At 45.9% G+C, this 26,701-nt stretch overlaps 1 protein-coding gene across 1 annotated transcript; it reads left to right on the top strand.

Moving 5' to 3' along the window:
- The first annotated feature begins 1,122 nt into the window (after positions 1-1,122).
- Positions 1,123-1,706, top strand: LOC125512631 (pathogenesis-related protein PR-4-like). The gene is made up of 2 exons (XM_048677731.1): positions 1,123-1,422; positions 1,536-1,706. Exons 1-2 carry the CDS (start codon positions 1,123-1,125, stop codon positions 1,704-1,706), a joined length of 471 nt encoding a protein of 156 aa, XP_048533688.1.
- Positions 1,707-26,701: the final 24,995 nt, after the last annotated feature.

Genomic DNA, 26,701 nt, shown 5'->3' on the forward strand with positions numbered 1-26,701 from the left:
TACAAAAACATCTATATTCGGTTCCTTCATCCTCTAAAAATAGTTTTGATAATGACGTGGTGGCTTGTTCACACAGGTGGAAGCAACAAAAAATTATTGATACTAAGGGTTGCAATTAATACGAGATGCACTCCAATACCTCGAGTCCTCAAGTATCAATTTGTCATAGAAGCTCCTTTTTTTTACGGTAATGCTATCTGACGAGCGAAGCCGATACTTCAAGAACAAAGTAACTATTTTGTTGGAATTTAGAATAGACAAGTCTATTGATGCAATAACATATGGAAAGTCATTTACGACGGTTTCATGATTTCCCTTAACACCACGATACATGATAAATTACTTGTTCATTATGATAGTGCAATTAGCGCCTTTCATTAAACTCCGGCCAGTGACTGTCATCGTTCATTTGCACGAAATTACGACACAGCTCGATAGCTCAACTCTAAGATATATGATGTAGAATAACAACGCCATGATTGAAGATTGCACACACTAAGAAATAAAACTACAACATCAGCATTGTGAAATCGCATTGAAATGTAAATTAATATAGTTTATCAGTTGCTCATTATTCTTTCCCCTGGTAAAAGCCATTTGACAGACACAAATGATATTTACAAGAACATAAGGTGAATTAGCTGCCAATGGAAGAAACAGAGAGGCCGCTGTCACCTCTGAGTACAAATTATTGGCATAAAAATCTTTGAAGCACAACGTGTCCAATGAGAAGCTTGGAGTTGACAAAGCTCTCACAAACAACAAGGCAAATATTTGGCACACTCACATCATTGAAGCAACATAAGAAGAAATAGCTACATATCTAAATATCTTGGAAAGCTAAACAACAAGCTCACAGCAAGAATTTAAGTGACCAAGGCATAGTTTGTGTAACCTCCTATGCCTCATTGAATAAACTACTAACTTGATGCCTATACTCCAGGTGCTTACTGTGATTGAAAATTATGATTAAGGGAAGGCGATGATTACAATCGTCCTGCTTGAAGCTGGTGTCAGAATCAGGGTCTATAAATATGGCCAGTCACAACTGAGCAATACACTACTACTCATTAGCAGCAGCTGATTGGCCAATTAGACGCTAATAACTAGCTAGAAAGAGGCATGGCAACGGAGGTCGCTGCCGCTGGCGCAAGAATGCCGGTGTCGGTGCTGGTTCTCGTGGCATTGGTCGTGGCCTGCCTGTCCGCCAATGGCGCGGCGGCGCAGCAGGCGAGCGACGTGGCGGCGACGTACAACCTGTACAACCCAGAGAAGATCAACTGGGACCTGCGAGTCGCCAGCGTCTTCTGCGCGACGTGGGACGCCGACATGCCGCTGGTGTGGCGGCAGAGGTACGGCTGGACGGCGTTCTGCGGCCCCGCCGGCGCGCACGGCCAGCCGTCCTGCGGCCGCTGCCTCCAGGTACGTAATCATACGCGTCCCTATCTCCGTCGATGGATGATCCGTATAAAGAAATGTGCATCTTGCTATGGATCGCGCGTTGTTTGATCGGCGGGACACTGTCATGTCATCAGGTGACGAACAGGGCGACGGGGGCGCGGACGGTGGCGAGGGTGGTGGACCAGTGCGACAACGGCGGGCTCGACCTTGACGTCGCCGTGTTCCGGCAGATCGACACCGACGGAGGCGGCGTGGCCAACGGCCACCTCGTCGTCGACTACGAGTTCGTCGGCTGCCAGGACTGATCACGCACGGGATCACCGCATGCTGCTGCATAAGCCTACGATCGTTGCGGCGAATAAATATGCATGGGAAATCAGTAGTACCGGCAAGAATAAAACGCAACCGAAATCAATATCGGCTTCGATGTTCGATCGAGGTATGCAGCGCATGTTGTCTTCCGATTCTGAATATCTCGTTATGTAACTCGGAATCCATGGTCGAAATGACGGATTATTTATGTCTCAGCGTCAAGCCACGTAATCTGGCTACTTGCTGTTGGTTTATCGAGCAATTTTCAAATAATTTCAACTCATAAAATCATTTCTAACCGGTCCCTTAAATTTAGGCCCTCGAACGGGTCCTCAAACCTTAACTCCTCAAAATGTAGGAGTTAAAAACGGTCCCTTAAATTTAACTTTCAAAAAAAAATCTCACAAATTCATCTCAAACTAGAACTGCTGGATTCAAACACAAAGGTAGCACAATCCGATACACTGCATAACATGAACATAAACTACTCAGTTCAAATTTAAACTAAATAAAACTAATCTTCTCCAGCCATGATTTTCTCCCAATCCACTTCACCCATGCCAGAGCCGAAGTCGGAGTCGCTAGATGAAAGATCGATCACTTGCGGTCAGGCCTCATCATCGACCTCCCCACCGGACAGCACAGCCTCATCGGTTGTCTTCTTGTAGAGCTCGTAGACCCTGAGCTCCTCGGCGACGAGCTCTGGATGTTTCACTCGGAGCGAGACCATGTACACCTCATCGATGCGCGGGGCCTCGATTTGCTCGAAGGCCTCCCGATTCTCCCGCACCTCGTGGCGGGAAACCACTGGGGGGGGGGGGAGTCGACGGTGATGAGCTCCAGGACATCATGGATGTCAATATCTTCGCACGACTGTCGTGGAGGCAGACCACCATCACGCCGTAAGTGTGAGCCGCTGATCCAATACAGCTTCCCCATGTACCAATCCTCGATCTCGCACACCCAGTCCTCCGCGGCCACTCCCCTCACGTCGTTGTACTTCCTCTTATGCGAAGAGGGCAGGTCCGAAATGGATCAGGAGTGGGGCGTGTCGATGGGTGCTCAGGGTGGCTGCGTGGCCCCTTCTGCCGCGACGTCGAATAGGCGTTGCCCATTTTGTCCGATTGGAAGAGAGAGGAGGTACCGGCAAGGAGGGTGCGGGGTGGATTAGGGTTGCTGCGGTGTGGGCGGGGGTGCCGGCAGGAGCTGCGGGGTGGATTTGGGCGGCACTAGCGTGGTTGTGGAGTGAGCGAGGGAAAGGATCATCGCAGGGGAGAAGGGTCGAAATTATCCTGAGACCAGGCTGCGGCTTCTCAAATATAAGCGGTAGTTTTGAGGGAGTAAGCCAGTTTTGAGGGATCGGCTAGAGATGCTCTAGTGGCTGCATATTGTGTCTCCCTCGGCCCATGCACATGTTTCCAATATATGGGAGATAGACAATATAAAGCTTTATGTAAAATTCCTATAAACCAAATGCACCCTTAGAATATCTCCAGCAGATTGTCTATAAGGCTGAAAATGACCTTACATAAAAGAACGGAGGGAGTAGGATTCTACGACTCAGAATTTAGACTAGACAACATAAGGAGAAATAGTTGCATATCAAAATATCTTGGAAAACTAAACAACAAGCTCACAGCCTAAGCTGGACATGCATCAGGGTTTGATTGCCACCAATGGTGAATCCTGATCAACTGGTGGCAGCGCTCAATTACTAGAATGGCCAAGGAATAGGCTAAGTCGTGGAGATCCATTATCGCTCTGGTGTGGTGGAACACATGGAAAGAACATAATGCTGGAGTTTTTAGAAATTCCTCCTGCAGCCCAGGGCCACTAATTCTGAAAATTCAGGTGGAGGCCAAGGATTGGATTGATGCTGGTCGTAGGCAGGTTCTGCACATTGCCGAACGACCCTTATAACCAGATTGATGTAACTATATGACCTAAACTCCCTCCCCTGTACTTCTCTGTGCAGTTTGTAAACCTTTATTCCTTCTAAGAGCAATGGAAAGCAGTGATCTTGTCTTTTCGTCAAAAAAAAAAATTGTGGCTGTAGCCAGCCATGGCTGAGCCCCTCAAGCTCGTGTATAGAGAGGAAGGGAGATGGGAGAAAGAAGCGGGTGACCGGTGGATAGGTGATTACCATTATTTCTAAAACATATTTTATGTCTACTTTTTTTCATCAGAATATATATATATATATAATATTTTTCAAATATACGATTAACATTCTTTTATATACACATTTAACATTGTCCAAATACATGATTAACATTTCTGAAAACATTTATTTTTTATGTCTCCTTTTTTCATACACATTGTATATTTTTTGTATACATCAGAAAAAATATCTATAAATATTTAACTTTTTTAAATGCACAATTAATATTTTTAAAAAAGTTAAATCTTTTTTTTGCTTTTTCCATACACATTGTACATCTTTCGTACACATTTAATATTTTTTTAAATACATGATTAACACTTTTAACTTTTATGCATAAATTGCTTTTTATAGTGGATATTTTCGGAATATTTCTAACTCCAAGGAAAAGTAAAAAATAAAACAAAAAAGAATGCAAAAATGGGAAGAAAAAGTGAAAGAAAAAACATTGAAAACCTGTGTCCGCGCTGGGCCGGCCCAATGGGGCGGCTGCCTGAAGCGATACGTCCTACTGTCTCGCGTCAAGCGAGACATAGACGCGGGGAAACAGTACACGGTCACGTCTGTTCATACCAAATTACGTGGACTTTGTTCAATGCTTCGTCGATTTTTTGGTTGCCTCCCGCACTGCTACCAGCATAGCCGTTCATGAGCTACTCTATCTCATATCTCGTATGCTACAACGTAGGCTAACGGTCTACATAACATTGCTTGGCTTAAATTTCTCACGTTGGCTATTTCACTGACAACTGAAAAAAGTTTTTCAGTTCAGTCGAGTTTCTTGCCACATAAAAGAGCAGTGCCCGAGGGTGACACGGGACCTCCCTAACTTTCTCCATGGTGTTCCCTAGCGAATTTTTTATTTTACTGCAATGGTCGAGGAATCTGGATTATCCACTCTAAACTCAATTTGATCATAATTCATAATAGATCGTCTTGCAGTGTGTGCACCTTCTTTCTATTACGACCGCATGACCACTGTACTCATAGTCTGACGAACAACAGAACAAGTGGACCTCCTTTAGGCTGTGTTTGGTTGGACTTCAACTTCCAACTTCTAGGCCCAAAAGCTATAATCTGTATCAAAGGGTGTTCCCAGGAAAGCAGATTCGTAAGAAGTTGCAACTTCTTCTAGTGCAAATCCCGCAGCCCACATACCCCAACTTGTCCAGCTTCTCAGCAGACCGTTTTGCTAACTTACCTGAGAGTTGAGGGTTATTTACCCACCTTTGCCACTCCCTAGTGAAAACGATTCGCTGCCGATAAGAAAAATCTCCTCGTACCATCGACAGCAAAAACTCCTCGAGGGAAAAATCCCCTCGTCCCGAGCGACGGGCTAGGGTTTCTAGCCGCCGCCGCCAGCGCTACCGGCCCTCCAGCGCCGCCACCAGCGCCGCCTTCAGTGCTGCAGGCTCTCCACCGCCGCCCGAGCTACGCCCCCTGCGTATCCATCCGCCTCTGAGCAGTACGCCGCCCGCCAGTGGCCCTTCCTCGCCGGCCGTCCGGCGCCGTCGACCGGAGCTGTGCAGCCCTCCACGGCGAGGTAGCCTCCGTCCTTACTCCCGCCTTCCTCCTCTTCCATCCCTGAGTACAGATTGCTTGCTAGTAGGTGGTGTATTTGGGATAAATTGTGTACAGATTGACTGATAGTACAGATTGCTTGCTAGTACAGGTTGCTTGTGCTTCTGTTGTGAATGGAGCCTATGTAGTACCTTTCTAACGTGAATTTAGTTGACATTGATTGCTTGCTATGTTCTGCTATGGATAAATTGGAAGATGTTTACATATTGTACAACTATTATACATGTGGCAGGGTATTAAAATTATTTTGCTTGATTGAAGAATGACTGAAAAAGCGGTGTGGGATGATGCACGTCTGAAGAAAGTCATAGAAATATTCAGAGAAGAGGTTGAGAATGGGAATAGGCCCTTAGGTTATTTTACTAAGAAGGGCTGGGACAATGTTATCGAGAAATGGGAAGCAAGAATGGGAAAGAAGTATCCCAAGGATAAATTCAAGAATAAATGGGATGCAATAAAAAATGACTATGTGTTTTTCATGGAGTTGAAAAATGAAGCAACCGGGCTTGGATGGGATGATGCAAAGAGAACCGTTGTTTGCCCTCAAGAATGGTGGGATGAACATGTTGTGGTAAGTGTAGCAACTTTTTTTATTTGGCATGCTTTTCAATGATTGCATTACCTGATTTCTACTTTCATTTTCAGAGATGCCAAGAGAGGACGGGAAAGAAATGCAATAATTTGAAGTTCAAACGAGAGGATCCGAAAGCTATAATCTGTACCAAACCTTAGGCTGTGTTTGGTTGGACTTCAACTTCCAACTTCTAGGCCCAAAAGCTATAATCTGTACCAAAGGGTGTTCCCAGGAAAGCAGATTCATAAGAAGTTGCAACTTCTTCTAGTGCAAATCCCGCAGCCCACATACCCCAACTTGTCCAGCTTCTCAGCAGACCGTTCTGCTAACTTACCTAAGAGTTGAGGGTTATTTACCCACCTTTGCCACTCCCTAGTGAAAACGATTCGATGCTGATAAGAAAAATCTCCTCATACCATCGACAGCAAAAACTCCTCGAGGGAAAATCCCCTCGTCCCGAGCGACGGGCTAGGGTTTCTAGCCGCCCCCGCCAGCGCTACCGGCCCTCCACCGCCGCAAGGAATTCTCTTTGGCTCTGGGTGGGTTGCTCTAGGTGGTTAGGGCTTTTATCCTCGCAAGGAATTCTCTCTTAAAGGCTTCGAGATGGGTTGCTCTCAAATGACAAAAGTCGTACACTAACTCTGAGCAGCCAACCGTTTATGGTTGTAGGGGGTGGGCTATTTATAGCCACTAGGCAACATGGCCTGATTTGTCCGAAATGACCCTTGGTCACTAAGGAACTGACACGTGTTCCAACGGTCAGATTTCAAACACACACGGCAACTTTACTTGGGCTACAAGCAAAGTTGACTTATCCAACTCTGGATAAGATTTGCTCTCATTGTCTTCACTCGAAGACATAGGATTTTGGTTAAGCATCACTTCAGTCATTCTGACTGGTTCTCTTGGACCCCACTTAACAGTACGGTGGTTCCTATGACTCAACAAAGAAGAAAAAGAATGACGAAACATCTAAGTCTTCGCTCTCCACAGTCTTCACACAATGTCTTCTCTTGTCATTGTCTTCAATGTGAATGTCTTCACATACCACCTTTGACTTCAATGTCTTCATACATTTTTAGGGGTCATCTCTAGTAGGAAATCCGAATCATTGAGGGACTACAACCTGTGTTATCCTGCAATTCTCACAAACACATTAGTCCCTCAACCAGGTTTGTCGCCAATACTCGAAAACCAACTAGGGGTGGCACTAGATGCACTTACAATCTCCCCCTTTTTGGTGATTGATGACAAACTGGTTGAAGTTTTCAACGGGGTAAAAGTATGTGAAATGTAAAGGATTTAGGTATTTTCTTCATAAGTGGCAAAGGCTCCCCCTGAAGATGTGCATATAAGTAATTTGCTTTTGGAATGCAAATGCACAGGGCAGGTTGTACTTGTGGAGTTCCTCTCCAACTTATGACGACAATTCATCATGCATGAAAGGTATGTGAAGATAATGACATGCATAATGAAAAATGGACGTCTGCAGAATGACCTAAGTGCGGAAGTTATCATCGCACATGCGGTATTTATCATCGCATCATAGAATAGCAAATAAGTAGCAGACGACCATCGAGTTTGAGTGTTACAACTCAAAGAACCAAATGTGTCAAAACGCAAGAGTTGTAAACACTAGGCAAAATATAAAACCACCGCCCATATGGACCCGCTTGAAGACTATCAAACTCATATGCTTTTCCCCCTTTTGTCAGTAAGGACCAAAAAGGTTTGAAGACAGAGAGCACCTACTCGTTCCCATGAGGAGATGGTGAAGCAGCATGGTCGTTGGAGTTGGTTGGCGGTGCAGACGAACTCGGTGCAGTGGTGATTCGTGCTGAAGGTGGTGAAGTAGCATCGTCTTCATCCTCGATGACACATGCATTCACTGTTGTAGCAGAGGAGGAGAACTCAGAGTCTTCAAGAGACGGAGTACGCCGCGGCACAGTCCTTCTCGGAGGTGTTGAGTCAAACTTGAAGCGTTCAGAGAAACCATCATCTTGAAGATCATCTTCAGAACACATAAGCATCAGCCCTTTCCATGTACGCCGACAAGTTTCATGGGCGATAAAGGCATTCTTGGTGGCAAGGTTGCGAATCCTGTTTACGTCCACTAAGAGGCTTTGCATTTGGCGCTTCAGCCAGTCATGATGCTTATCCTATTTCTAATGAAGGGCAACCAGAAGCTCTCGGTCATTGAGAACACGAGATCGCTTCTTGGGCCATTGTGCAATGGTGCTTTCAGTGGCTTCAGTGAGGGCACGATGAGGTGCATGGGTAGTACCAGCCAGAGGATAAACACGAGTGACTGTTGGGTCGCCTTCAATGTGTTGTGAGAAACTTTGCTTATCAGCATTCTGAAGACTAAGGGGCTCCTTGGCAGGCTCTGGATAGATGGCTTCAACTGACATATCGACGTCAGGCAGAAAAATCCGATGATTGCGAGCAGAGGGCTGATAGGTGACAGCTGAGTGTAGTTTGATCAGACGCATAATCCATGGAGCGTAAAACTTCAAGCCAAAGAGATCAGATCCTGATGCAGCAAGTTGGCGGATGAAGAAGTCTTGTGCATTGAAGCTTTTGCCGTGAAGAATATGGAAGACCAAAGTCTTCATTGCACCTTCCAGCTTTGCATGTGGAGAATGTCCTTTGATGGGCCAGAGAGTTCGCCTTATAATGTGATAGATAGTGCGTGCCAGATACTCAAGGTCTTCAACAAAGAACTCCTTAGGATATTCAACATCTGGAGGCAAAGGCTTCATCATGCTAAGCATCTGACTCATGTTGGGTTCAGGCTTGTGAAAAATGCTTCCCATAGCAGCACTGTGAAGCTGACAACCAGGTTCATAAAGGTCTTCTGGAGTGGGCAGGCCAGTGAGCTCAATGGTATCAAAGGCTTTGACTTCGTGATGAACATTGCCTGTCATCCACTCAAGGACCCAAGTCTTCAGATCCCTGTTGTAGCCATGAATATGAAGAGTGACATAGAATTGGAGCAGCAATTCTTCGTTCCAGTGCTCCTTGTCAGTGACGAACTGCAACAAGCCAGATTCTCTGAAGCAATCCAGCGCTTCTTCCAAACAGGGCAGACCAGATATGGCTTCAGTGTCAATACGCATAGGGGAAAAATGCGAACTTGATTGTACAAGATGCATAAGTAATAACTGCGCTGCTGATAGCTCCAGAACCGATAAGAAGATATTCTTGCCTTAGAGTAGGGGTTCTTGGCGCTATTGAAGAAGGTGTTGTGTGCTTTGAAGCCATTGATATTGAATGATCCGAGTGCAGATGCAGTGCCTGGAAACCTAGGAAGCCTTGGCATTGGCTTCTGAACCTGAGGCCTGCGCTCAATGTGATAGTCAAATTGGGGACCAGCAGCAGGTGGAGGAACAAGAAGAGGCCATTTGACAGTGATGAGCTGACCATAGTTGTATGCTTGCTCAATAGTATGTGGCCTTGGTGGCGGAACAAGAGTAGTGGCATCAACAGAGGCGTTAGGCTGCACATCTGTTGCAGCTGCATCATTGGCTTCATTGGCTTCTGGCACAGTGTTAGGTGCAGGCTCCACACTGTCTTCAGCCATGACCACGTCATTGGCTTTAGTGGTGTTAGTGGTGGCAGCCTCAAGATTCTCAATCTCCACTTGAGGAGCTGGAGGGTCGGGCACTGACACGTTCACTTTAGGAACAACTTCTTCAGTGATGGGGGGAGTAGGGACACGTTCTTCTACTTGTTTTTCTTCGGCTGATGCAGCAGGATTGTCTTCAGCAACTTTAACTTCAGACTCGGAGACGTTCACAGTAGGAGTGGCTTCTGGGAACACTTGACGTGCAACAGATTGGTGGTGCACTTCTCCTTCTGGAGCGCTCGTAAGAGGGACTTGGGGCCTTGGACCTTTGTGCAGCCTGCCTAACGCTGGCGACGCCTGTGAAGATGGAGTTGGATGGGCCTCAAAGTCATCTTCTTCTTCTTGCACTGGTGGGGTGACTTGTTGTTGAGGAGTACTAGGGGTTTCTTGTTGTTGTGGGTGATCAGTCCATGATGCATCCTGAGCAATTGGCGTCAGAGGACGACCAATACTGATGAGTTCGCTGTTCGTGAGAACAGGCGATGATACCAAGTTGTGCTCGATCTGAGGAAGAACTACATCATTTTCAACATTGTCATGGTGACCAATGTCTTCAGCAGCGGTGGGGTCAAATGCTGAAAAGTTTTCAGCTTCAGGAGCCTCTGTGGAAGCAGGCTCATGAACTATCATCCGTCATTCTTGATGTGAAGAGTTAGGATGAGCAACCGAGATGGGCTCGACAACAAGGGGCTCTGTGGGAGCAGCCCGATCTTTCTTGGTTTTGCGCTTCTTCTTGGAGGGAGCGACATCAGAAGCGTCGGGGTTTTTCCTCTTTCTGGCTTCAGCCTCGGCAGCCCTTGTCTTCTTCAGTTCTGAAGCGGTGGAAGTGACCTTTGGCTTCGAGCCGGACATACTGCTTGGGAAGACAATGCGAGGTTCTTCCTGCCTCGAGGGTGTAGATCTGTCAGTCGATGGCTTCTTCTTCTTCTTTGCAGCCATTCTGGGGTCAATGCCAGGACGCCCAAGAGCCTTGCGCTTTTCAGCTTCATTGTAGGCTTGCACGCACTTGTCAGCCAGACTCTTCATGCGCTCACGAGAACCTTTAGCTTCTTCTTGTTTCTTGAGAAAGGCTTCCTTGAGCTCGTGCAGCATAACCTTGAAGTTTTTGACATCTTGCACGCTGAGATTTTCCATGTGCTTCTTGAACTGAGCTTTCTCATAGTCAATCTTTTGCTTCAGTTCAACAATGCGCTGAGCTAGAGCTAGCTCAGAAGCAATGGCACCAGTGAAAGAGACGCTGAGGCCAATTGGAAGTTACAGATCGTCAAAGCTGAGATTGGCGGTTTCAAACCACTCATCAATGAAGTTGTGGATGATTGCCACGTCAAAGAGAGGCAAATCATTGAAGATTTCTGCTTCTTCCTTGCTCTTAATCTGTTGCTCAAGAGCGTCATCTGCAAGATCTTCATCACTGGACAGATCAATGTGTTCGTCTCGCAGAATGGCAGCAGGGGTCAATGCCTGATCAATATTCTTTTTCATCTCTGTCTTCTTGGAGATACGTGATAGATCTTCAGACTGCACACTGTCTTCAGGAGGTGCAGTAGCCAGTGGCTTCACACGTGAAGCTTTTGGAGGAGCAGCTGACTTTGAAGCTCTGGCCTTCTTTTGCTTCTGCGGCTTTGGAGCAGGAGCTGGGGCTTCATCGGTGTCGGCATCATCATCAAAATGATCTACTTTGGCACCTTGAACAGAAATGTGAGTGATAAGGCCATCAAGGTTGTAGAACGGTCCGATGATATTGGGTTCAGCATCGCGTGTGCCATCAGCCCGGGGAGCAGAAGGACCAGGGTTGAAGTCTAGTCCCAATGACTTCTTGTTTTCCTTGGCCGATGCATTTGCGTGCTGGAAGTCTACTCCTAGGTCACAAACTTGTATTTAAACCATTGTTCGGCCCAATATCTTCGAATCCATTGGATTCGTGTCTTGCGCTGATTGTAATCCTCTTCTGGATCTGTCTTGTACAGCTCTGAGAGGTCATCAGGCAGATCTCTTGATGTTCCCCATCGACGCTGTCTGCCACCCTTCCTTGCTGATTTCTCTGTAGCCATGGACTTCAAACTGAATGGCGTCAACACGTTCAAAGGCTTCAAAGGCTTCCGCTTGCTGGTCGAACAGGAACTGGCTTCGGGAGAGTTAATGTGATGTTGTAAGAATTCTGAAAACGAATGCAGACTATGAGAATCAAGGGATTCTCCCGCGGACATGTACCTGTGACAGCATTAGAGATGCGAGGGAAGGGGAGAGGTCATATGCATTCTCAGAAGATTTTGAAGATAAATCAGTTTGAAGACATTGACCTCATGGTGCGAAGACATTCACTTATGTGTTTGGAGTTGGTTCCAGATTTGTACGAATCCAGGAATAGGTACAAGTGAGGAATCTAACTTGTTATGAAGCTTAAGTGAATATACTAGGCATTATATGAGATGCAGACATGATAGATCTAGTATTGAGTAGGCAGAAACCACTTTCGGTAAACAGGATGAATTTCTTAGGATCAAAAAGATGGTAAAAAGAGAGTTTTATTTATCACACAATGAACTGCTAGATGGGAAGAGTTGGAGACCGAGCAGTTCAATCCACCGTGCCCTAACTTGGCGACGGAGGACACCTACGGCGGCGGCGGAGAGGACGAAGACCGCGGCCGGTGTGAGGACGGCATCGGTGAAGTTGCGGCAGCTAAGCGCTTCGTTGTCGGCGTCGTCGAGAGTTAGCGGTGGCGCTAGGGTTTGGACGAGGTGGAGAGGTGGAAGAAGGTTTTCTTGACTGCAGGGGACATGTATTTATAGGGAAGTATGCAGCACAGCGTAATTACGCAGGTGCCCCTGGCGGTTCACATCTGAGGGACACGTGGCAAGCATGCAACATACTCGGAGTTGTCCCACGTTCCCACGCCCGCCCGAACTGTCGGATGGTCGTTCCGGCTTCTCCGGATTTTAGGCAATAAGGATAGAGCATTTAAAACATACTTAATGTTTGTCTCTGTATCTTCTGCTGACAAGGACGCGGAGAAGACATTCGACAGTTTCAATAGAATGCATATGATTTGGACAGATAGAGTTTGAGATAGAAAGCATAGAGAGATTAGGGTCCGATCACATTCACTTAGTTCAAAAGATTCAACAAGGAATACGTAGCTATAAGTGAATGATGTAGAGGACAGAACACTAATATGTATATATCAGAAGACAATCAAATCAACATAGTGAAGATAATCATGAAGACAAGTTGAAATTGAAGACAAACCAAATGTGAAGACATAGCAAATGTAACGCCATGAGTAAAACACTTCAAACAGAAGAATTTTGTGGTGGCGTTACCCACCGTATAGGAAGTATTAGACCCAGACACGGCGCACAATTATCGTGGCGCTCCGAAGTCAAATTCCACGTTAATGTATTCACACTCAGAATGTAAGTCTTCATTGATTGAAGATATACTTTACTTCGTGTGTTGCACATCTATGTCATCAACATGCTTAAGTGTTAGGATGTGTGCCTGATCACAGGACATTTGAGGATTCCAAGATATTTAGCCCACACAGTAACTTGCAAAACCTCTTCTCATCCAAGGGCTTGGTGAAGATATCTTCCAATTGCTCTTCAGTGTTGACGTGTATGATATCAATATCTTCCTTCATAACATGATCTCTGAGAAAGTGATGACGAATTTCAATGTGCTTTGTCTTCGAGTGCTGAACTGGATTGTTGGCAATCTTGATGGCGCTTTCGTTGTCGCAGTAGAGTGGCACTTGCTTCAGATGAATGCCATAGTCTTTGAGTGTTTGCTTCATCCATAGAAGCTGGGCGCAGCAAGATCCAGCAGGAATGTATTCAGATTCAGCAGTGGAGAGAGATACACAGTTCTGCTTCTTTGAAGACCAACATACAAGTGATCGTCCCAGAAAATGACATGTGCCTGATGTAGACTTGCGATCCACCTTGTCACCAGCATAATCAGCATCCGAGAATCCAACTAGATCAAACTCTGAGGCCTTTGGATACCATAATCCTAGTGTTGGGGTGTGAGCCAGATATCTGAGAATTCGCTTCACAGCTAAGTGATGTGATTCCTTTGGTGCCGCTTGGAACCGGGCACACATGCAAACACTAAGCATGATATCTGGCCTAGATGCACATAAATAAAGCAAGGAACCAATCATGGAGCGATATACCTTTTGATCGAACTCTTTACCATTGTCGTCGGGAACCAGATGATGTTTGGCTGGCATTGGCGTCGTGTAGCCTTTGCAATCTTGGATTCCAAATTTCTTCAGGCAATCTTTGAGGTATTTCTCTTGAGATATAAAGATGTCGTTGCGTTGCTGACGTATTTGAAGACCAAGGAAGAACTTCAGCTCTCCCATCATGGACATCTGATATTGCTCTTGCATCATATATCCAAACTCATCAGTGTATTTCTGATTGGTGCAGCCGAAGATAATGTCATCCACGTATATTTGGCACACAAACAGTTCACCATCATATGTCTTCGTGAAGAGAGTGGGGTCGAGGGAACCAGGTTTGAAGCCTTTGCTCTTTAGGAAGTCTTTGAGTGTGTCATACCAAGCCCTAGGGGCTTGTTTGAGGCCATACAGTGTCTTGTTGAGCTTGTACACCATATCATGATGTTTTGGATCTTCAAAGCCAGGCGGTTGTGCAACATACACTTCTTCGTCAATCTTGCCATTGAGAAAAGCGCTCTTCACATCCATTTGATGCAGAAGAATGTTATGATGATTTGCATAGGCCACCAGTATGCGTATGGCTTCAAGTCTAGCCACAGGAGCAAATGTTTCATCGAAGTCAATCCCTTCAACTTGAGTGTATCCTTGAGCAACGAGACAAGCTTTGTTTCTGACAACTTGACCATGCTCATCTTGCTTGTTGCAATATATCCATTTGGTGCCAATTATATTGTGCTTGCGAGGTTCAGGACGCTTAACCAGTTCCCATACATTATTCAGCTCAAATTGCTGAAGCTCTTCTTGCATAGCTTGAATCCATTCAGGCTCCATGAAAGCTTCATCAACTTTCTTGGGTTCAGATATTGATACGAATGCGAAGTGCCCATAGAAATTAGCTAGCTGTGTTGCCCTTGAACGAGTGAGTGGACCTAGTGCATTGATGCTATCAATTATTCTCTCAATCTGTACTTCATTTGCAACACGAGGATGTACAGGACGAAGATTTTGCTCTTGCTGATCATTTTCATCGTTAGAAGGATTGTCTTCAGGCTGAGCATTGTCTTCAGGTTGATCGGGTGCGGAGATGATAAGTTCCTCTTCAGGCTGAGCTTCAGATGGTATGATTTCTCCAGTTCCCATAAGTTTGATTGATTCACTGGATGGAACTTCATCTAGCACATTTGGCAGGTACTCTCTTTGCGAGCCGTTAGTCTCATCGAACCGCACATCCATAGTTTCAACCACTTTATAGTGAAAGAGGTTGAAGACTCTGTAGGAGTGCGAATCCTTTCCATATCCAAGCATAAAACCTTCATGTGCTTTTGGTGCTAACTTTGAAGTGTGATGTGGATCCTTGACCCAGCACCTGGCACCAAATACTCTGAAGTAACTGACATTTGGCTTCTTGCCAGTAAGGAGCTCATAGGATGTCTTGTTCAGAAGCTTATAAGATAAACACGGTTGATGATATGGCATGCAATATCAATGGCTTCGGGCCAGAATTTTCTTGGAGTCTTGTATTCATCAAGCATCTTCCGAGCCATCTCAATAAGTGTTTTGTTCTTGCGTTCGACGACGCCATTCTGCTGTGGCGTGTACGGAGCTAAGAATTCATGTGTGATGCCCAAAGTATCAAGATATGTATCTAGCCCAGTGTTCTTGAATTCAGTGCCATTGTCACTTCTGATGTGCTTTATCTTGACGCCATAGTTGTTCATGGCTCGATTGGCGAAGCGTCTGAAGACATCCTGCACTTCAATCTTGTAGAGGATTATATGCACCCAAGTATATCTTGAATAATCATCAACAATGACAAAGCCATAGAGACAAGCAGTAGTAGTAAGAGTTGAGTAGTGAGTGGGACCGAAGAGGTCCATGTGGAGCAGTTCGAAGGGTTGAGTCGTTGTCATGATTGTCTTTGAGGGATGCTTGGCCCTCGTCATCTTTCCTGCTTCACAGGCGCCGCATAAGTGATCCTTCTTGAACTTGACGCCTTCGATGCCTATGACATGCTTCTTTCTTGCAAGAGTGTGCAAGTTCCTCATGCTAGCATGCCCTAGCCTTCGATGCCAGAGCCAACATTCTGAAGCTTTTGCTAGAAGACATACGGCAAGTTGTGGTCCTGCTGAGAAATCTACCACATACAGATCATCTTTCCGATACCCTTCAAACACTAGAGACTTGTCAGATTCCATTAGAACAAGGCAACGATATTTTCCAAACATCACAATCATGTTTGAATTGCAAAGCATTGAGACAGACATTAAGTTGAAACCAAGGGATTCAACAAGCATGACTTTATCCATGTGTTGATACTTTGAGATTGCAACTCTACCTAGACCCAATACCTTACTTTTACCAGTGTCAGCAAATGTGATGTGACTTTTGTCAGATGGACGTAAGGTTGAGTCCATAAGAAGGCTTCGCTTGCCAGTCATGTGATTAGTACACCCACTATCAATAATCCATTCTGAAGCAGCTGGTGTCGTACCCTACAGTGCAGTTAGGGGGATAGGCTTCACGAAGAGAGTTGTGAAGCAAAAACATTTGACGAGCAAGTGGATTATGAAAGCTTAGATCGAGGTTAGGACTGATAGGGCAAGTAGCAAGCGACTCAGGAACAAAGTACATAATAAGACCATTTGGGCATTTGATCTTGCGCCCTACAAGATGTTTAAGGTCCCCAGCAATAGCTTCAGACAATTTTGGTTTTCGGCCGGAGACCTTTCCCTGCAAAAAAGAGTTAAGCTTTCTTAGCCACCCACATCTTCAAGGGTGGCTTTGAAGCAATGAGTCTAAGTGCAGCATCTGAGAACTTTGGCTTTGGAGCCCTAGCAAAAAATCTTGCAGGTGGACAATAGTACTCATAAGAATAAGAAGAATAGTTCTTGGTCTTATGAACATGGTGGTTTGATGAAACACGCTCATATTCATAGGCCTGAGTATGGCTTCCCTGCAAAACATTTGCGTTAGTGCGACTCAGGTGAGTCCTCTATCTATATGAAGCCTTTGGACCGTATTAAGCCTGTGGTCTGGGGTTTGTCTTCTTCACTTGCGGTGTCATGACGACATTCACATGAAGATTCTCCAAACACCTTTTCGGCACCCAGACCTTCTTCATAGGCGGTCCATTCCTGCAGTTAGTACCAATATACCTGGCAAACACTTCACCCTTCTGATTCTTAAACAGTTTATAGTTTGCATCAAAGGATTCATCAATAACAGTGGGATTAGCACAAGTGAAGCCAGATAGGGTGGATGGATCCACTGAAGGTCCCTTTGCAGCAACCCATGTGGTTTTGGGGTACTGCTCAGGTTTCCAGTAAGAGCCATCAGCATTCATTTTCCTTTCAAACCCAACACCCTCTTTCCTAGGGTTTCGGTTCAGGATCTGCCTTTTGAGGACATCACATAGTGTCTGATGCCCTTTGAGGCTTTTGAACATCCCTATTTCAAGCAATGTCTTCAACCTAGCATTCTCATCAGTAATAGCAGTGGCATCCTCAGCAGAGGGATTAGTTGGCACATCAGCAATTGAAGATATTGCAACAGTAGCAGCAGTAGAACAACCAGCAACAGAAGTAGCGTTGTCACGCTCAATACATTTAAGACATGGTGGTTCAAATCCTTCCTGAGCAGAACTGATCTGTTTGGGGCGAAGTGACTCGTTTTCCTTTTGAAGATCTTCATGAGCAGCTCTCAATTTCTCAAGATCTTGCTTCCTTTGAAGATAATCATAGGAAAGCTTTTCATGAGTTGTTGAGAGCGTTTCATGACGACTTTCAAGTTCCTCATACTTAACATGAAGATTTTTTATGTCTTCAATTAAGGACTGAGATCGAGTCATTTCAGCGTCTAACAGGTCATCGCTTTTGTCTAACAGTTTTTGAATATATTCCATAGCTTTCTGTTGTTCAGTTGCAATTTTAGCAAGTGTTTTGTAGCTGGGTTTGGAACCACAATCAGAGTCATCTTCACTGGAAGTTTGATAGTGAGTAGTGCGTGTGTTTACCTTGGCACCGCGTGCCATGAAGCAGTAGGTAGGAGCGGAGTAGTCCTTGTCATTTGCGTCGGTGTCGGTGACGGAGTTATTGTCTTCAGTGTTGAAGATGGACTTGGCAACGTATGCTGTAGCCAGACTCGCAATGCCAGAATCGAACTCCTCCTCAGACTCCACCTCCGCCTCCTCAAAAGTGGACTCCTCCTCTGAATCCATTTCCTTGCCAACAAACGCACGTGCCTTGCCAGATGAGCTCTTCTTGTGTGATGAAGACTTTGAGGAGGACTTGGAAGAAGACTTGAGTATTTCTTCTTCTTCTTGTCGTCAGAATCATACTCATTGCTCTTCTTTTTCTTCTTGTTCTCATTGTCCCACCATAGACACTCAGAGATGTAGTGGCCAGGTTTCTTGCACTTGTGGCATGTTCTCTTCTTGTAGTCATGAGCAGAAGCTTCATCATTCCTTGAGCTTGATCATGAGGACTTTCTGAAGCCTTTCTTCTTGGTGAATTTTTGGAACTTCTTCACAAGCATAACAAGCTCCTTTCCAATGTCTTCAGGATCATCAGAACTGTTGTCAGATTCTTCTTCAGATGAGGAGACAGTTTTTGCCTTCAAGGCACGAGTTCGCCCATAGTTGGGACCGTAGATGTCTCTTTTCTCAGAAAGCTGAAACTCGTGTGTGTTGAGCCTCTCAAGTATGTCAGACGGATCGAGTGTTTTGAAGTCAGGACGTTCTTGAATCATCAGGGCTAGGGTGTCAAACGAGCTGTCAAGTGATCTCAGGAGTGTCTTGACGACTTCATGCTTGGTGATCTCAGTGGCACCGAGGGCTTGAAGCTCATTTGTGATGTTAGTGAGTCGATCAAACGTGAGCTGAACATTCTCATTGTCATTTCTCTTGAAGCGGTTGAAGAGGTTGCGAATGACACTGATTCTCTGATCTCTCTGGGTTGAGACGCCTTCGTTGACCTTGGAGAGCCAGTCCCAGACTAGCTTAGATGTTTCCAAAGCACTCACACGGCCATACTGTCCTTTGGTCAAATGACCACAGATGATGTTCTTGGCAGTGGAGTCCAGTTGAACGAACTTCTTGACATGAGCAGCGGTGACACCTTCACCAGCCTTGGGAACGCCATTCTTGACGACATACCATAGGTCGACATCAATGGCTTCAAGATGCATGCACATCTTATTCTTCCAGTAGGGATATTCAGTTCCATCGAAGACTGGGCACGCAGCAGAGACTTTGATTATCACTGCAGTCGACATAGCTAAAACTCCAGGTGGTTAAACCGAATCACACAGAACAAGGAGTACCTTGCTCTGATACCAATTGAAAGTGCTAGTGATCGACTAGAGGGGGGTGAATATGCGATTTTTATGAAAGTCTTCAAAACATGGAAGTTTCGAAAACAAACGATAGAAATAAACCTATTACCATGCAGCGGAAGGTAGACTGCACTAGGCAAACCATAGTCAAGTATTCAATGAAGTGAAAGCACAATGACTAATAGTAGCTAGGAAGTAAAGATCAGGTAGGAAGATATAGTGAAGCCAATCAGAACAAGCAATCACTCAGTGCAGACAAAAGATAAGGCAATCATGCAATGACTTCACCAGGGCCTACAGTAAGTAAAGGAATGGGAAGGATGAAACCAGTGACTCGTTGAAGACAATGATTTGTTGGACCAGTTCCAGTTGCTGTGACAATTGTACGTCTGGTTAGGGAGGCTGAGATTCAACTCAGAAGACCGCGTCTTCACCTTATTTCCCTTGAGCTAAGGACACCCAGTCCTTGCCCAATCACTCTGGTAAGTCTTCAAGGTAGACTTCCAAACCATCACAGACTTCGTTCACCAGCGATTCACAATGACTCTTGGATGCTCAGAACGCGACGGCTAAACGGCTGGAGGATTCATAGTCCTCAAGTGTAATAAGTCTTCAGATCACACAGACAGGAAGACTTCAGTGATGCCTAACTCTTTTTGGCTCTGGGTGGTTAGGGCTTTATCCTCGCAAGGAATTCTCTCGCAAAGACTTCGAGGTGGGTTGCTCTCAAACGACAAAAGCCATACACTAACTCTGAGCAGCCAACTGTTTATGGTTGTAGGGAGTTGACAAAGCTCTCATAAACAACAAGGCAAATATTTGGCACACTCACATCATTGAAGCAACATAAGAAGAAATAGCTACATATCTAAATATCTTGGAATGCTAAACAACAAGCTCACAGCAAGAGTTTAAGTGACCAAAGCATAGTTTGTGTAACCTCTTATGCCTCATTGAATAAACTAGTAACTTGATACATATGCTCCAGGTGCTTACTGTGATTAAAAATTCTGATTAAGGGAAGGCGATGATTACAATCATCTTGCTTGAAGCTGGTGTCAGAATCAGGGTCTATAAATATGGCCAGTCACAACTGAGCAATACACTACTACTCATTAGCAGCAGCTGATTGGCCAATTAGGCGCTAATAACTAGCTAGAAAGAGGCATGGCAATGGTGGTCGCCGCCGGCGCAAGAATGACGGTGTCGGTGCTGGTTCTCGTGGCATTGGTCGTGGTCTGCCTGTCCGCCAACGGCGCAGCGGCGCAGCAGGCGAGCGGCGTGGCGGCGACGTACAACCTGTACAACCCAGAGAAGATCAACTGGGACCTGTGAGTCGCCAGCGTCTTCTGCGCGACGTGGGACGCCGACATGCCGCTGGCATGGCGGCAGAGGTACGGCAGAGGTACGGGGTGGATTAGGGTTGCTGCAGTGTGGGCGGGGGTGCCGGCAGGAGCTGCGGGGTGGATTTGGGCGGCACTGGTGTGGTTGTGGAGTGAGCGAGGGAGAGGGTCATCGCAGGGGAGGAGGGTCGAAATTATCCTAAGACCAGGTTGCGGCTTCTCAAATATAAGCGGCAGTTTTGAGGGAGTAAGCCGGTTTTGAGGGATCGGCTAGAGATGCTCTAGTGGCTGCATATTGTGTCTCCCTCGGCCCATGCGCATGTTTCCAATTTATGAGAGATAGACAATATAAAGCTTCCTGTAAAATTCCTATAAACCAAACGCACCCTTAGAGCATCTCTAGCAGATTGTCTATAAGGCTGAAAATGACCTTACATAAAAGAACGGAGGGAGTAGGATTCTACGACTCAGAATTTAGACTAGACAACATAAGGAGAAATAGTTGCATATCAAAATATCTTGGAAAGCTAAACAACAAGCTCACAGCCTAAGCTGGACATGCATCAGGGTTTGATTGCCACCAATGGCGAACCCTGGTCAACTGGTGGCAGCGCTCAATTACTACAATGGCCAAGGAATAGGCTAAGTCGTGGAGATCCATTATCGCTCTGGTGTGGTGGAACACATGGAAAGAACATAATGCTGGAGTTTTTAGAAATTCCTCCTGCAGCCCAGGGCCACTAATTCTGAAAATTCAGGTGGAGGCCAAGGATTGGATTGATGCTGGTCGTAGGCAGGTTCTGCACATTGCCGAACGACCCTTATAACCAGATTGATGTAACTATATGACCTAAACTCCCAACCCCTGTACTTCATGTGCAGTTTGTAAACCTTTATTCCTTCTAAGAGCAATCGAAAGTAGTGATCTTGTCTTTTTGTCAAAAAATAATAATTGTGGTTGCACCCGAGCCAGCCATGGTTGAGCCGCTCAAGCTCGTCTATAGAGAGGAAGGTGAGGTGGGAGCAGAGGGCAGACTGGCCGAGGAGAGGGGGGAGAAAGAAGCGGGTGACCGATGGATAGGTGATTAGCATTTTTTTCTAAAACATATAGTATATCTGTGTGTGTGTTTAATATTTTTTAAATACATGATTAACAATCTTTTTTATATACACTAACATTTTTTAAAACTTTTACTATTTTTTTATGTCTACTTTTTTTCATAGACATTGTACATTTTTTGTATACATCAGAAACATTTTTTATAAATATTTAAAAAAATTCAAATGCATGATTAATATTATTCAAAAAATAAAAACTTTTTTCTTCTTTTTCCATACACATTGCACATTTTTTGTATACATCAGAATCATTTTTTACACATTTAACATTTTTAAAATGCATGATTAACATTTCTTAACTTTTGTATGTAAATTGATTTTATAGTGAATATTTTTGGAATATTTCGAACTCCAAGAAAAGGTAAAAAATGAAACAAAAAAGAATGCAAAAGTGGGAAGAAAAAATGAAAGAAAAAACACTGAAGAAATGTTTCTGATATAGTGGTCAGCGCTGGGCCGGCCTAATCGGGCGGCTGCCTGAAGCGATACGTCCTACTGTCTGGCCACAAGCAAGACATAGGCGCGGGGACACAGTACACGATCACGCCTGTTCATACCAATTTACGTATTCAATGTTTCGTCGATTTTTTGGTTGTCTCCGGCACTGCTACCAGCATAGCCGTTCATGAGCTACACTATCTCATATGCTACGCACAACGTAGGCCAACGGTCGACATAACATTACTTGGCTTAATTTTCTCACGTTGGCTATTTCACTGGCAACTGAAAAAAAAATCAGTTCAGTCGAGTTCTTGCCACATAGAAGAGCAGTGCCCGAGGGTGAGAGGGGACCTCCCTAACTTTCTCCATGGTGTTCCCTAGCGAATTTTTTTATTTTACTGCAATGGTCGAGGAATTTGGATTATCCACTCAACTCAATTTGATCATAATTCATAATAGATCGTCTTGCAATGTGTGCACCTTCCTATTACGACCGCATCACCACTACACTCACAGCCTGACGAACAACATAACAAGTGGACCTCCTTTAGAGCAACTCTAGCAGACCCCGCATCCCGTCCCGACCCGCAATAACCGCCAAAATGCAGGTCGAGGCGAAAAAACCAGCCCGATCAGACCCTGCATTCCGCCCCGGCCCGCAAAAAAATTTATGGGGCGCGGCAAAATCCCGACCCCAACCCGGGAAAACGCGAGTTTCCCCCTCGCGGCTACGGTGCCCTGCATATAAGCGAAAGCGGTTGGTGGGGGGGACATTTCATCCCGCGCTTTCTCCCACCAACCACCTCTTCTCTCCCCCCCCCCGGGCGCCGCCGCCCAAGATTCCGGCGACAGCAGCCGGCAGGAGCACGCCGGAAGGCCGCCACGCGCAGGAGGCCTCCCCTGCCTTCCCCCTGCGTCGGTGGGCCGCCGGATTTGCAGATCTGCGGCACTTCATTGCGAGCCGCCGGATTTGCCTTTTTCCGGCCGCCGTTTGCTGCCCCAGGCGATGGAGTGGTCGGGGAGCCTCTCCCGCAACCCAGGCAAGAGCGCATCGCCGCATGCAGGCACGGGTTCGTCCGCCCGCTGCCGCCGAAGGCTTGCGGGCATGGACTTGTCCGGCCGTCCACCGGGCTCGGCGCTCGCGCAGCGTCTTTGTGGCCTACCGATGCCGCTCATAGAGTGCGACGACTGCCCGCGCCAAGTGCTGCGACTCACTTCGGGCACGCCGAAGCACCCCGGATGGGTGTTTACAAATGCGAAAACGACGGGGTACGTGCACTTGCGGTACCTCGTTCCATAGCTCATTCTTTAGTTCAATTGCGGTAGCTCAATTCGAGCTTGCTCAATGTTTTGTGTAGGACGATGAATGCTCATTTTGGTTTTGGGAAGGCCAATACATTGATTTGTTGATAGAAAGAAACTTAATAGATGTTAGTGCACTTCTTAGTACAATCGAAGGCAATGATGCGGCGGCATGTGAAACTAGAGGGGAAGCAACGTCTACTTCTTTGAAACCAAAGATGAAGAATGAAGAAAGCAAGATCAAGAATCCGCAGATCAACAATGAGTGCATGGAGAAGATATTGCTTCAACTAGTGGGAGCAGTTATGGAAGTTGGAAATCTTCTGAAATCACTGGTAGAAAAATGGCCTGTTGTCCCGGTTCGTAAGGGCCTTTTGTCCCGGTTCTGGAACCGGGACTAAAGGGTCGGTACTAATGCCCTGTCCCTTTAGTCCCGGTTCAATCCAGAACCGGGATAGATGGGCCTCCACGTGGCCTGTGCGCAGAGCCCAGGCAGGAGACCCTTTGGCCCCGGTTGGTGGCACCAACCGGGACCAATAGGCATCCACGCGTCAGCATTTCTGTGGTTGGGGTTTTTGTTTTTTTGAAAGGGGGGGGTTTGGGGGTTTTGGGGGGTTAATTTAGGTGTTTCATATATTGTGTTAGCTAGCTATAATTAATAGAGAGAAGTGTCCTCTCTTATGTCTGTGCTTGGTCGACGCTACGTACTATACATACGTATAGAGAGGACTAGACATGCTAGCTAGCTAGTAAGCAAACGAAGGAAATAGAAGATCGTCATGAACATATATGCATACAGAGAGAAGTGATATCGACCACCTCTCCTTCTTCGAGAGATTGGTCGAACAACAAGTTCTCGTATATCTATCCGACACTACCGGCTACATGTATACAATAATTATCTCTTACAAATATAATTATACGGACTCAGGGTCCACATAGTATTCTCCGTCTTCAGGGATCACGTGGTCAAGAAAGAATACCGTCAATTCCTCTTGAATTGCTCGCATGCGAGCTGGTGCTAGGAGTTCATCCCGCTTCCGAAACATCTAATTTAAAGAAAGGGGTCAATACATATATATATATATGAATGAATGAAACTCAACACAAATGATGGTAATAAAATAAAATTGTGAATGTTGTTATTTACGTACTTCATATTGTTCGTCAATGTAGCCCCGCTCACAGGTCGTATGGCGGATGGACTCGCAAACATAGTATCCACAGAAATCATTCCCTTGTTCCTGCCACAACCACTTTACAAGAAATAGAGGTCAATCAAACTGATAAGTAAGAATGTCAAATGGTATTGATGAAACTAGCGCTTGAATGACTAGTAGATGCGCGGAACATGCTACTATAGTACTTACTTTCGGGTGTCTAAATTGCAGCTCCTTCGGCAGTCCCGGAGCTTTTCTGGTGAATTTTCTCCAAACCCTGCCGGACAAAGAAAAAAATTACTTGATATATCAGGAAATGAACAAAGTTGCTGATAGGGTGGATAATGATCGATTTAACTTACTTCTCGAGTATTTGAGTCATGTCTGCATAGTCCTGGGGATCTTTTTGTCTTGAGTCTAAGACGGTTACTAGTCCCTGCTCAAGCTTAATCTCTAGGAGAATATAGTGGAAACTGCACACGCATGCATAACTCATCAATTACATTACTATAACCTTGACTAATATATAAGGGAAACCGAATACGCACAAGACAGTAACACTCACTTGAAGTTGTAAGGAAAGAGTATTATATCTTTGTTTTCATTTATTACCAACGATCGTAGCAAGTTGGCCTCGGTAGCTGCGGCATGAAATTTAACCTGAGTTGCATCTATGAGATATGTGTTAATGAACCCAATATCACCGACTTGTCTTTTCTTCAATTCGGCGATCTTCAATCTGCATAATATAGTGAGGATGATTATAAATACATGCAATGAAAGAGCTGAGCTATATAGAGAGACTTAATGACAGAAGTAGTACCACTTACAGACAGTAGCAGGCGACCGTTGTTTTATCGAGGGCCAATTGATTGAAAAACTGATAGAACTCCTCAAATGGAACAGGCAACAGTTCAATTCCAACGAGGTCATGCTCCTTTTTAACTTTCACATACAAAGTACTCCTCCACCCAGAGTCTCTGCAGATTTTCAAGTACCAATCATGCAATCTTCGCATCATCGTTGATAGAGATCTTTCATCTTTGACGAGAGGCTTCCCGTACTCGTATCTTTGTATCTGCACCTCCATGGGTTCATAATGTACATCGTCGGGCAGGTAATCTGCAAGATTTCTATAACCGGGCACCATCCTCGGATCATTAGCGACGTTGTGGCTAGGCACCTTGAGCGGGGGGCACGATTGCTTCGCTTGTTTGCCGAGATGGGCAATTTGTTTCCCAGCTCGTCGTTCTTTCAGCCTTTGATCACTGACAGTACTTCCCGACCGCTCCGCTTCGGCAAATTCTTTTCCAATAATGCGCTCATAGTTTCCTTTCGGCGGAGACTTGGGTGGTTTTGTCAGGGCAGCCAGAGTGTGCATCGCTTTCACCTGATCTACCTTTTCCTCCGGAAGTGGATGTCTCTTTTCTTTCAACCCTTGAAACCAGTCATCCACTTCGGTTTGTGCGATCTCGGTGTTCTCCTCCGGGGTCCTCTCGTATGGTAACTTCTCTAGAGTCTTCAGAGAAGGACCGAATCTGTATGTCCTCCCGCCTCTGGCTATACTGCTAGACGCCGGCCGAGCAGACGGAGCGGTTGTCTTCTTTACTTGCTTACGAGGCGGAGGAGAAGGACTACGACGCGCCGGAGCAGCCGGAGCGGCGGCAGGTCTCTTCCGCCCTTGCTGACGAGGCGGAGAAGGAGGAGGTTGGCTGCTCGGGCACATCGGCGCAGGCGGAGAAGGAGGCGGAATGCCACCACGCGCTGGAGAAGGAGCCGGTCGAGTGCCCTGATCGTCACTCACCGGAGGAGGAGGCGGTGGAGGAGGCGGTGGAGGAGGCGGAGTGCCCTGACTTGCCGGAGGAGGAGGAGGAGGTGGAGGCATCCAGTTCAGAAGGTTGATGAGCTCCTTCCGCCATAGGCATGGAGTCTTCAGATCAGACCCCAGTCTAGTCTCTCCTTCACCGGTAGGGTGGTCAAGCTGGAGGTCCTCAAATCCCTCTGTTATTTCATCCACCATCACCCTAGCATATCCTTCTGGAATCGGCCGGCAGTGAAAAGTTGCGTCGGGTTCGGTAGGATAAACAGAGCCAATAGCCGTCTTGACCTTCAAATTCATCCATTGCATCATAAGGTGGCAATTTTGAGACTCCGTGATA

Source organism: Triticum urartu, chromosome 6 (assembly GCF_003073215.2).
Source record: "Triticum urartu cultivar G1812 chromosome 6, Tu2.1, whole genome shotgun sequence".
Lineage (NCBI taxonomy): Eukaryota > Viridiplantae > Streptophyta > Magnoliopsida > Poales > Poaceae > Triticum > Triticum urartu.

Coding starts and splice junctions, on each gene's coding strand:
- LOC125512631 (XM_048677731.1), top strand. CDS start 1,123: ATGGCAACGGAGGTCGCTGCCGCTGGCGCAAGAATGCCGGTGTCGGTG. Junction 1,423..1,535: donor CCTGCGGCCGCTGCCTCCAG/GTACGTAATCAT, acceptor TCATGTCATCAG/GTGACGAACAGGGCGACGGG.